Source organism: Vollenhovia emeryi, unplaced genomic scaffold (assembly GCF_000949405.1).
Source record: "Vollenhovia emeryi isolate VEMERY1.0 unplaced genomic scaffold, V.emery_V1.0 DF939170.1, whole genome shotgun sequence".
Classification (NCBI taxonomy): Eukaryota; Metazoa; Arthropoda; class Insecta; order Hymenoptera; family Formicidae; genus Vollenhovia; species Vollenhovia emeryi.
Genome location: NW_011967196.1, coordinates 368,315 through 380,910, shown reverse-complemented (window position 1 = coordinate 380,910; position 12,596 = coordinate 368,315). Strand labels below are relative to the sequence as shown.

Below are 12,596 nucleotides of genomic sequence, written 5' to 3'. Positions count from 1 at the left end.
CAAATGAGCCCACTCATGGAAGAGGACTGGCGTTACGCGCAGGTGAAGATGGATAGTGAAGATAGTTGCAGTTATACGTGGTCAATAGATGACCTCATCGATTGCTGTAGAAACATGATAAAGATGACGAAAAACTCACCCGCGTTCTCAGCAGGTGCCAACAAGTCGGAATGGAAAATGCGAGTACATCTTAATAAAGACTATAACATGTCGCTATCCCTCTTTCTTCGTTGTTGCGACGATGAAGCAGTCAACGCTAAGTACAAACTTTCTATTCGTAATGCCAGAGGAGAAGAAATTAGTAACCATGACGAACTGCACGCTCACAATTTCGTCGAGGGTTGCCGTATAACCATCAACAACTTCCTCAAGAGAGACGAGTGTCTTCAGTACGCGGACACCGGACGGTTTCCAGATAACAAACTTATAATATACTGTCAGATCAGCGTAATAGAAGACATTATGGTCTTTCCCCAAGAAAGTGCGCTACATGTACCGGAGCAATCGACATTGCTCGACAATCTCGGGCTGCTGTTCGAGGACCAAAAATTTTGCGACGTAACGTTCGCTGTTCGCGGAAAAGAGTTCCAAGCGCACAAAGTAATTCTCGCAGCAAAAAGTCCCGTCTTCTCGGCAATGTTCGAACACGAGATGAAAGAAAGAGAGAATAATAGAGTGGACATCACGGATATAGATCCCGAAGTTTTGAGAGAAATGATGCGATTTATTTACACCGGTAAAGTCGCGAATTTGAAGGAGAAGGCGAAAGATCTGTTTAGCGCAGCGGACAAGTACGGAGTGGAAAGTCTGAAGAAAAAGTGCGAGGTGGCACTTGTCGAAAAATTGGATTTTAAGAACGCGACGGAAATCTTCATACTTGCCGATCTCTATGACGCCCCTCGGCTGAAAGCGTATGTGATTGACTTCATTGTTACATACGCGACGGATGTGATGGATACCGAAGGTTTCGAGTCCATGGCGAGTTCCTATCCGCACCTGATGAAAGAAATTTTGCAGGCGTTAGTGACTCCGGTGCAAACAACATCGAAAATATGTAAAGAAATAAATGAGGCACAAGATACAATAAATCGTTTGCGCCGTTCGAGATATAAGGCTGGCTTTATAGCCATGCGGGCAAAATGCCCGTATTACCCAGGGAGAACAAAAAAGTCAAAATGATGTCAAAATGATGTCAAAATATAATCAAATTTTAGTTCGTCAAAATGATGTCAAGTTGCATAAATTTTTGATGCTTTCTTGATGTCAAAATCGTGACATAATTTTGACTTAGTTTGACTATTCGTAATATGATACCCAGATAGAACATAAAACTCATAATGACGTCATTATGACTATCACAATTTTATTTATCACATAAAAGTTATCTGAACATATCTAGAAAAGAGTTTTATGTTCTATCTGGGTTGGGATGATTGTTAGTCAAATCAAGACCTTTTTATGACTACTTTTTATATTATACATTTTTATAATAATAAGCAGTTATACAGTCAAGAAACGTATCACATTTTCTAAATATTAAGAAAAAAAATTTTTTTTAAGAAGTCAATATAAAGTCATTTTTAACTCATCTGAAATTAAGATTTTTAATCATGACCAAAAAATGACGTAAATTTGGTCAATTTGATGTCAAATTGACATTATTTTGACTTTATAATAAAACTCCTGTTCACGCAGCGATCACGTGCTCAATCACTTGTGCCTTTATTTCTGTATTCCATTTGCGAAGAAGCATTTCCCCAAAAAGTTAGAATGTAAATTAGAATAAGTGACGTTTGTAAGGAGATTGTAATCCTAAGGGGAATAAAGCTAATTCTATTCTTTTGTATTCTACTACTTCTTGTACAACTTATTTGCGCAGATAATCTATAAAAATTATGAAAAAGTATCAGAAAATAAAACATTTCATTCTCCTAATCATAATAACTCAATTATAGAGTAGAAATGTTCTTCATGGTCAACATTCTAGATCTCTTTACTTCAACAATAATGTTATTCAGTAATCAAGTTGCGGTGGATTATTTGTCTGAGGATATATCTTTTCTCAAAATATTTATCACAAACGTATTATGACTGTTTAAGAGATTAAGGTAAATAATGACCGCCTTCAGCAAAAAAAGTCGCTCGGTGAGCGCTTCGCGCTGATTGGGTTATACTTTTAGATCTGTGGTGTGATAGAACTATTCTTCTACATTTTTAAAGTATAATCCAATCACCACAAGCGCTCACTGAGCAGTTTTCTCCACTGAACGCGGCCAATATTAGCCTACCATTTTTTAAAAATATTTTTCAATATTTGACGGCACTTTGAACATCGAGCGCTTTCGCTTATCTGCAATCTGTTTTATCTGTTATCTTGATACCGTACAACTTACAATTAGTCATGGCAACTATCGCACTTTTTTCGATAAAAAATCGAAACGTAAGATTAAGCACGTCAATTCACAGTCTATTATATCCCAGCGAGAAATGAATCCTCCCTACCCATACAGCACAGATAGATTCTGAGTATATGTATACGCAGTATATCGCAAACGTAGATTGTGTATATTCCATTAATATTCGAAATACGTACCACGATATTTTGAGAATGTACGGAGGATGTATCTATGTCTGCCCTAGAAGCCTACTCAGTATATGTATACTGAAAATATTTCTTGGTATATCATAGGTATATTAATAAAATATTTTGATCACATAATTAATTGCCTGGTCAAAAAGATGTTCTGAAAACATCCTAAATTTATACGAAAACTGATATACTACAGGAGATATTATAGAGATATTCTCAGTATATTATGTACAGTACGTACATTCATAGTATGAGTATAGAATATTCGTATAATATCATGTGCTGTCTGGGTAGTAAAACAATATATTAGCGTAATATTGGGAAATAATGCCAATCTAGTATTTCCAATATTCGGCTAATAATGTAAGATGGACGCCTTTTCTTATTTTTCCAATATGTCTATTTAGCAATATTGGTCTAATATTGCATCAATATGAGATCAATACTCTTATTATATTATTAAATATTGGCCAATGCACTTCTAATATAAATCTAATATTATATAATTATTATTGTACAATATTTACATTTCTTTTATGGCCAATATTGACCTTACGTTGGACAATATCGGCCAATGCATTTCTAATATAACTATAATTGGATCAATGTTTAGCGAATGCTTAGCCACTGCACTGTGCTACTAATTGTAAGCGCCGATCGGCATCGAAAGGATATCTAATCGAAATCAATTTTGTAGTATCGATATCGATCCGACGATTAATTTCTATTGGCACTGATAGGAGATATCTCTTATCTCTAGTTGAGCGAGTTTTTTCGTATGTTTCGAGCTTTACATCGACTCATTCCATCAGAAGTCTTTCTAGTGTGCCCTTCGTGTAAATTTCTTGAGTATTATTATTAGACGGCGACGAAGAGAACGTGAAGCAGTATGGTAAACGTTTCAAATTCGCCACGGCCAGAAAGGAGCACACCCATGGAAGAGGACTGGTGTTACGCGCAGGTGAAGGTGGATAATTTCAGTTATACATGGACGATATGTAACTTCAGCTATTACTGCAAAAACGTCAATAAAAACGAGATAAGCTCACCTACGTTCTCAGCAGTGGTCTACGGCGCAGCAGAGTTGATCTGGCGCCTGAAAATAAATCTTAATAAAGAGGACAAAGACTTCATGTCGCTATTCCTCATTCTCGTTGCGTGCGACAAAAGCGAAGTCAGTGTTAAAGTCGAATTTGTAATTCTTAATGCCAACGAAGAATTAGTAAATAGACATATGACCCGGGGTGTTTACAAGCTTTTTCGGGATGGCTCTATAGGCTGCAAGAACTTCCTCAAGAGAGACGAATGTCATCAGTACGCGGACACCGAACGGTTTCCACCTGATATGCTTATAATATATTGTCAAGTCAGCGTAATAGAAGACATTATAGAAATTGTTCAACAAAGTGCAGGTGCGATACAAGTACCGGAGTGCCCACTGCTCAACAATCTCGGGCTGCTTTTTGAGGACCAACAATTTTGCGACGTAACGTTCGCTGTTCGCGGAAAAGAGTTCCAAGCGCACAAAGTAATTCTCGCTGCACAAAGTCCAGTTTTCTCGGCAATGTTCGGACACGAGATGAAAGAAAGAGAGACTAATAGGGTGGACATCACCGATATGGACCCCGAAGTTTGGAGAGAAATGGTGCGATTTATTTACACCGGTAAAGTCGCGAATTTGAAGGAGATGGCGAACGATCTGTTAACCGCGGCGGACAAGTACGGAGTGGAAAGACTGAAGAAAATGTGCGAGTGGGCACTTGTAAAAAAATTAAATGTTGAGAACGCGACAGAAATCTTCATACTTGCCGATCTCCATGACGCTCCTCAGCTGAAAGCGCATGTGATGGACTTCGTTGTGACATTCGCGAAGGATGTGATAGATACCGAAAGTTTCCAGTCCATGGCGAATTCCTATCCGCACCTGACGAAAGAAATTTTGCGGGCTTTGGTGACTTCAGAGCAAACTTTATCGAAAAACAGTAAGGAAATAAATAAAGCACGTAATATTGATAAGATAAATCAATTGCGCCGCTCGAGAAATATTATATGGGATATTGAACCAAAAATTGATTCATCGGTGAATCAGAAACAATTCGTATACTTATTTCTACTGATAACAGTAATCTTGTTAGCGTGTCTTGCGAATTATTCTAGTTTTTTATTATCTTTTTTTGAGTCATATATGTACAGTGCAATAATAATAGTTGTAATAGTAGCAATAATAATAAGATATAGTAATAAAAATTAAAAAATAATAAAAATAATAAAAATAGTGATAATAATAATAATATTTGTAATAATGGTAATAATAATATTATTATTATTAGCGCTACGCAATCGATGTCTGGCGTCTTTTCATATAGGTACCTACATATACTTTTGTTTGCAGATAAGGAAACATCTTTTTCTCTTTTCCTTTTGCCGTGATAATTAAATACCATTGTGCATGGTTTATCTTGTTTTCTGGGATATTGCATACTGTAAGCGAAATGGTAGAATTAAATACTATTGTTATTAAATTTATGGTTATTAAATTTATTAGAAGTTTGTGAAGTGTTTCACGTAGATATACATATGTGTTCGATTTGTGTTATAATGGAACATTATTTTAGAGATGTTATAATTAATTTGTCTATTGATATAAATCTTTTAGTTTCTTGTATCAATTTACACAATATTTGATCTTGAAGGCTTAAGGAAAAATGTAAAATTATCTCCAAAATTGGAAAAGTTACTTTATAAAAGTATCTAGTTAGAGTTATAGTTTTATTTATAGTTATATTAAATTACTTTACTTATACAATAGTTATATTAAAATATACATTTCAAGTTCTGAAAAGTAGTTCTGCAAAGTAACGCGTTACGGTTGCAGTTACTCAAAAAGTAACGAATCGTTACTTTGCGGTTACTTTTTGCAGAAATAAATATTAGAAATAAAAATATAAAATCTGCACGTGAATTGTAAAACGCCGATAAAGGCGTTCATGCGTAAATGCAAAGCCTGATGCGATATGCGGAGGTTTAAAAAACATAAAGTAACTATTATTGTAACTATATTAAATGAGTTAGGTACTAGTTATCGAAAAAATGTAACTGAGTTAGTTACAGTTACAGATGAAGAGGAAGTGACGAAGTTAAATTAGAGTTACCAAAAAAATTGCAACTGCATCTTCGTTACAAGTAACGAGTTACTTCCAACCCTGATTATTTCTATACAAATTGCAAGTAATTTAATAATAACTTCCCTCTATGAATTCTTTATTTTACCTAAACGTAATGTATAAAAATCCTGTTTTATATATTATTTCTATTTTTAAAATTTATTCCACATTATTTTTTGCCTATTCCGGGAGTTCACATTTTAGCAGGTTGCAAAGATTTTGTTTGTATCAACGATCGAATAAATCTTTTAACGTTGCATGGTAATTACGAGCGGTGTCGACAATTACACATAAGGTAATCAGCTGCCTTACCGACTTTGGTATATTATTCCGAACAAGAAATTATAATTATAAAAAATCGATACACAAAAAGGAAATAAAGATGGCGCAGAGAGAAAGGATAGATACTTACTTCTTCTTTGTCTCCGTTATTAATACATTTTATTTATAAGAGTATGCAAATTATTAAGAAAATTGCAATCTGTTAGTAAGTCCTTTGCGTAGAAGATGTGAACTCTCTAAAAGTCAATTGGTGGATTGTCACTGAAAACGGTGAACTCACTGAATCGCAGTTATAAATGCGATTTTCAATAGTATACTTATAACTGTGAATTAGTGACTGTAAATATGTATATACATTGTTTTCAGTGTTAATTCACTGATTGACTTTTAGAGGGAAGTAAAGTATGTGAAGTATACATTGTATATGGTATATACGTATATTTTATTTGTATTATATATTTGTATTGTATATATTTTACTTGTGTATATATATTTATAAATTAATTTGCAAAGATCTAGTTCATAATTGATGTATTATATTCTTCCGCTCCGCGAAAAGTATCCGCTGCTACACTTTCCACGTGCACGAAAACAGCAATTAATGATATTTAAAAAATCACTATTATAGTCTGAACTGTCTTTACATAATGACTTCCCTATTGTATTTAAAAAATATCGTTCGCAATATATTTTAATAAATTTTTTCTGCGAAAATACTCTGCGACGTTCATTTATTTGTTCCGCCTTCTACGCCTAATTTCCGAGCGAAGAGGAATTGTCAGATGTAAACGTATCGTGTCCGTATAAACGCGTAGTTATATTTCTTCCTTAAGGCCTTCCAGTGGTTCCACTTGTACATTGACGTTTACAATTTCTCCTTCTCGACAACAATGGCAAACGCGTATTCCGCATCGCGAGATTACACGAAACCGGCTATTGACCAACGAATCGCTGAGTTAGTGAAGAGGAGGATTGGTGCACGAGAAGATCTACCTACGGAGAGTACGAAAGAGAGACTTGTAAATACCTTTGCAGATAATACCGATATATAATACATCTTACTTGGAAAATTACTATATTTGATACAATGACACGCAATCGAGTAAACAGAAATAATTACAAATATGTCAGAAGTACTTTTATATTTAGTTCGTTAGAAAAGATTTAAAAAAATAGAAGAATGGAATGAAATTAAATTGTAAAAAATAGTGTGAAAAACAATCTAAAATTTTTCCGTGGTAATGTTAAATAGAGAACATTAAACAGAAATTCTCCCAGGTGCAGTAAGTCCCTCTATTTTAGGCGAAATTCAAAGAAATTCGTAATGTCCGGCAAGGATTGTTGAAGGTTACGCACCAACATATTCTAGAGACGGTGGCATTCATTTTGAACACAGACGCCGAGGTTCTGGAGGAAGGAATTCTCGACAGGGACGAATACGTGAATGTATTTAGCAGTTTCTTCGCCGAGGGCGGTAGACAAGCGATTATTATATACCTTCAACCCATGAGTCCCCCGACATTCGGTATAATGGCGGACACTTCCCCGCTCCTCTTCTTTTGCACGCGCAATTTTAATATAACGTCAACTATGGCGATTACGTCAACAATATATTTTCATGCTACACCGTCATACTAAACGTAAAATTTACATAATCTCAGAATCCGGGCGATGGGCGCCGCAACTTAGCAAAGAACAGCAAGTTGTACGCTGTTGCATAACAGATGGTACTACCGAGGAATTTTCGGGCAGATGCGTTATAGTTTATCGACTAAAGTCGAATATGGAATTTGGGGTCAAGCAGTTACTCGATGTGAGCTAAAAATTAATGCGAAGCGACGTCGTCATTTATCTCGGGCTTATACCGTACCTTCCGCAGAATACGCACTTGTAGAATACCGCAAGAACATTTTAATTTACCCCCGCATTCATAAGATGCGCATACCATAAGATGTATTTAGTTTCGAAATTTGCTGTTTACGTATTTCTTTTTGCATTTTCTTCGGGCTCCTCTTCCCCCAAACTTTTTCCGCCGCTCTTCTCTATCTTTTATGTTTTACGTAGGAAACATATTATGCATATGCGGAGGTGGATCCCACCTCGCGAAGTGCGCTGGCAGGAATATCTGATTTAATTTCGCGTTTACATGCACGTACGTTAACTGCCAATACACATTGGAGAGAACTGTCAAAGAGTGACGCTGGGGAGAAGATAAAGGACGATTTCATAGGCGATTTTAAAGATTTCTGCGAATTTCTCAGCAGTAAATAGCATACGTTTCGTGTTTGTCCCAATTGCCACGTGAATCCTACACGACGAGAGATAACGCTTCGCTCCTCCTTCCTATAGTGACGAAGATAGATTTGGAAAGCGTCATATGCTTTCAAATTAACTGGGACTTGTACCAGAAATCTTTGGCGCTACCTGAAAGTATTAGAGAGAGTATTCGTAAACCGGACGTCATTGCGGCAGCGGAAGCTGATGTCCGAATATGGATGAAATTGATGGAACGGGTATGACTTATGCATATACCCTCACAAAATTTCACGATTTTATAAGGCGACTTTGCAGGCTATCGTTGAGAGCCAACAGTTGCGCAGGGAAACCGAAACTGTAGGACCAACTGCAGAACTTGCGTATTGGCGGCGATTGTTCGGCCAGTTTTCATCGATAATGAATCACATAAAGTCATCTTACGCCCAGGCATTTATACAATTGCTGACGGAAGCGAAATCGAAACTCGTGAAGGTACGAAACCGCGAACTCGTAGCGCGCGTCGAACCCGTATATCGCTGTATTTCATGTGTGTAGAAATGGAAGACGTTGGAGGAGCACGTTGTAACGGTGCATATTTTATCTCAAGACAACGTCAGGTATCTGTACGCCTTGGAAAAATTTACGCAACCGTTGTACAGATTGGACCCAACGAAAATAGGAGATTACTTACCGCCGCTCATGTACGCTATAAGAATGATTTACGCTGCATCGCGATTCTTCAATACGAGAAAGATGGTGACCGCGGTATACGTAAAGGTACTTTTTCCTAAAGTAATAATTGACCGATCAAAACGTACTGTTTTCAACTGTTTATACTGTAATCAATAGTCGGCTGATTTTGGAATCTCATAAAATCGTCTGTGAAAAACCTGTAATACATCAAAACGTACAATTACAATGTTCTACTTACACGACTGCTATTTGGTTTCTATTGCATCAATTTATAATGTTTATTTAGATAACAAATCAGATGATATTAGCGTGTAAAGCGTACCTGACGGAGGACGGAAAGTTAAGCATTTGGAACGAATCAAAGTGCACTATGATATCTAAAATAAAGGTAAAGATATAAGACAGAAATGTTACGAAAGTGACGCTTCCTCTTTGCACGTACGCGTGCATCGTCGCTTTATGAACTAAATCATAGTGTCAGCGATTATTTCGCAGGACTGTATCAAGCTTTGTGAGACGTATCACAACTGTTACGACGCTATGTGTAAGAAGGTCGAGGAGTCTCCAGACGAGAAGCCTTTCGAGGTGTCCGAGATGTATGTTTTCGGGAAGTTCGCCGCTTTCAAGACAAGAATAATGAAAGTAAGTAAGTAATAATTAACAATTGAATAATAACTGAAGCAAACCGGTGAGTTACGAGATCTGTGCGGATTTGTACTGTCACACTATTCGCGACCTACAACAGATCATGGATATCCTCGAGTCAGCACGAATGTACTCCATCCTGCACAGTTCGACCGTAGAAGGCATTAATGCGTACGCGCAAAAGTATGCGGATCATTTTAAAAAGATTTCCACGCAGAAGTACGATCCCCTAGATCACAGAAAGCCGTATTTTGACGTCGATTACGATGAATACAAGAGGACCATGGCGGAAACCGACGTGGAGCTGAGAACGTTCTTTAACAACTGCGTCTCTTTCATGCCGAACATAACGCAGAGTTTAAATTTGATAGCTAGGTAGCCATTTCGACACATTAATCGATCGCGTAGGAGCGTATTATGATTTACACTATGATGCCTGCAGGTTTCAAAAATTGAATCTCAAGCAATTGAGGATCGATAGGAAATGTATAGAACTCATCTCAATGTTCGAGCGAGAGCTCGACGATACCCGTGATAGATACAATGGAAACAGATCCGATCCACCTGTACCGAGAAATATTCCGCCCATTGCCGGTAGAATCCTGTGGATTCGACAGTTGTATAAACGCATTGAGGTTCCTATGAATATGTTTAAATCGTACCACAGAGTGATTACGCACGATTCCATGCAGAAGTGCATTAAGATATACAATACGCTCGTCAGTGTGTTTATTCATTACGAGTTAATATACTATAAAGCGTGGTATGATTCAGCTAGCATCGTAAGTTTCCACTCTACTATTTCAGGACTAATTGTTATATCAGTATTTCCAGATTTGAATTAAATAAATGAATCTCTTCATATCTGTAAGGCAACGTACTATTTTTCGACGCTGCATTTCTCGGATTAAATTTTATTTGGTAGGGTTTAAAATGTGCAATATCCCAAATTTAATTTAAATATATAAAATTTTAATTCAATTGGAAAATTTTCTAAACTAAACGTTCGGGTTTGTAGTTTTTTATTTTTTAGAAAAAGTAAATTTTGCAGAAATTGCTCGTGCGCATACATTATTGTTATCCTAAAATGATTAAAAGATGTGGTTTTCAATCGCTAGGTTCGTCTGGCATTATCGTCGCCTATGCTGGTGCGTCATCCAAAGACAAACAAGTTCTGTATAAATTTTGATCTTTACATTTACGAAGTAATACGAGAATCCGAACACATGTCTAAGTTTGGATTGGAAATGCCGGATTTTATACAAATGTTAATCTTTTGCAAAGAAAAGATACTTTTATCCTACGAAAAAGTGAAGAAATTGCTTAAGAAAAACGACGCCCTTAGGTACGCATACTCAATAAATATCGATTAAAATTTCTGCGTGTGTACATTTATACGTTCATTCTATTTGTGCAGGCAATCTATCCCAGTCTTGTTTTTAAATCTAATGAAAATAGCACTCGTCAATCTTGAGATTGCTTTTCAACCCTGCGTGTCGGTAATTACGTGGTCCTCATTAAAGATTTCTAACGCACACGCTAAGATAGAAGAAGAGATCCACAAGGCGCAGACATTTATCAAAGAAGTGGTCGACATGAAAGAAGCCAGAGTGGACGAAGTATTCGAGTCTATTGCAGAAACAATGTTACTGATGCTAGACGAGTACCCGAAAAGTCCGGAACAGCTTCTAGCCGACAACATAGCTTTCAGAGATAAAATAGCGATTGACTTGGAAATCAAATCTTCGGCGGCAGAGAGGGCCGTTATCATGATTATCAATAAATTTATGGATCTTATAACCGATCCTACTGTGCAAGATGTTAAATACAATTGGCTGGAACCCGAGAAAATGCACAGACAATGCCCATCCGAGAGCAGGTTACTACAGGGACGGTTCGAGCCAGGTATTGTATTCTTCCAGTTATGAGTTTGTATTATTTGCAATTGTCGATTAATGAATTATTCAACATAGGCTTTGGTCACGTTGAAAAGACAAAGAAGTTTAAGATAAGTCAAGTGCACAATGATTGCATAGAACTCTTTGCGTGTTACAATAATAAATTAATTGAGGCTTTAGTGAAGTGCACTAAGAATTCTTTAGACTTATTGAAGAAGAAAGCGACGATTATGAGGTACTTAATCGCACATCTATTACATGTTATCTATATTTCTGATTTGTTATTTTATTTCAAGCATGCAATACGATTGAAACGAGACGAAAAGAAGTAAATTTATATACATAAATTAACGTATTCTGCTTCAGCGTGCTGGTTGAAGATGTCGCGTTAGAACAAGAAATTCCGATTATGATGACATACTTTGTATTACAAATACCAAATATCGTAATTGTCCCGTCGATAGAAGAGCTGCAAAATCATTTTGGCAAAGTTATAACAAATATTATAGAAACGCACAAGAAAGTGTTTATGTGGGGACAACGAAATTCTACAAATACGCGGGCTAAACCGCTTGGTAACAAAAACCTACAGTAGAGAATGTTGCAAATATACAGTGGAGCTCACATTTCTTCCATCTATATTGTCGCGAGATTTTTTATTCTTGGAGAGATTGTTACATTATCATTATATTACCATTGCGAGCGATAGTAAATTTATATAATGTATCTTTCATTATTTACGTTTACTATTTGTGCCGTACAGACAAGGAAGATTTGCCCAATACCTATTTTCAAAACGTGTCCGATCACAAAGACATAATCCGCAGTTCCATGAGTCTGCAAGGCTTAATATTAATGTTAAGAGATGATGTCACCAAAGTTGGTAATGTACGTGTATAAAAATTGCTATTGTATTTCGTTCAACTTGTATCCGTATAGCAGTAATATAGAAGAAAGTCTCCTAACATGAGATAGGCTCCTAATACGAGATAGCCGAGTTTCTGCTAAATTAATAGGCATCGTTTGGTTTAATCGTGAACTCGTTGTCCTTGGAGTGAAATCTGTTTG

At 36.5% G+C, this 12,596-nt stretch overlaps 3 protein-coding genes across 3 annotated transcripts in view; all 3 read left to right on the top strand.

Annotated features, from left to right (window-relative positions):
- LOC105563845 (speckle-type POZ protein A-like) overlaps positions 1–1,589 on the top strand; it is a 2,652-nt gene extending 1,063 nt beyond the window's left edge. The window contains exon 3 of the mRNA XM_012015787.1: positions 1–1,589. Coding sequence (XP_011871177.1) covers positions 1–1,179 — 1,179 coding nt within the window. The 3' untranslated portion in view covers positions 1,180–1,589.
- Positions 1,590–3,115: 1,526 nt separating this feature from the next.
- LOC105563839 (speckle-type POZ protein-like) lies at positions 3,116–5,240 on the top strand. Its single transcript, XM_012015781.1, has 2 exons — positions 3,116–4,572; positions 4,983–5,240. The coding sequence occupies exons 1-2, from the start codon at positions 3,480–3,482 to the stop codon at positions 5,018–5,020; spliced, it is 1,131 nt and encodes a 376-aa protein (XP_011871171.1). The 5' UTR covers positions 3,116–3,479; the 3' UTR covers positions 5,021–5,240.
- Positions 5,241–6,926: 1,686 nt separating this feature from the next.
- Positions 6,927–12,596, top strand: part of LOC105563910 (dynein heavy chain 8, axonemal) — a 31,507-nt gene continuing 25,837 nt past the window's right edge. Inside the window, exons 1-15 of the mRNA XM_012015912.1 lie at positions 6,927–7,038; positions 7,373–7,561; positions 7,698–7,849; positions 8,445–8,549; positions 8,608–8,784; positions 8,848–9,069; positions 9,272–9,373; positions 9,481–9,627; positions 9,731–10,005; positions 10,073–10,412; positions 10,749–10,975; positions 11,048–11,535; positions 11,604–11,763; positions 11,895–12,103; positions 12,292–12,416. Of these exons, the coding sequence (XP_011871302.1) occupies positions 6,927–7,038; positions 7,373–7,561; positions 7,698–7,849; positions 8,445–8,549; positions 8,608–8,784; positions 8,848–9,069; positions 9,272–9,373; positions 9,481–9,627; positions 9,731–10,005; positions 10,073–10,412; positions 10,749–10,975; positions 11,048–11,535; positions 11,604–11,763; positions 11,895–12,103; positions 12,292–12,416 (3,030 nt within the window). The remainder of the gene's footprint in view (positions 7,039–7,372; positions 7,562–7,697; positions 7,850–8,444; positions 8,550–8,607; positions 8,785–8,847; positions 9,070–9,271; positions 9,374–9,480; positions 9,628–9,730; positions 10,006–10,072; positions 10,413–10,748; positions 10,976–11,047; positions 11,536–11,603; positions 11,764–11,894; positions 12,104–12,291; positions 12,417–12,596) is intronic.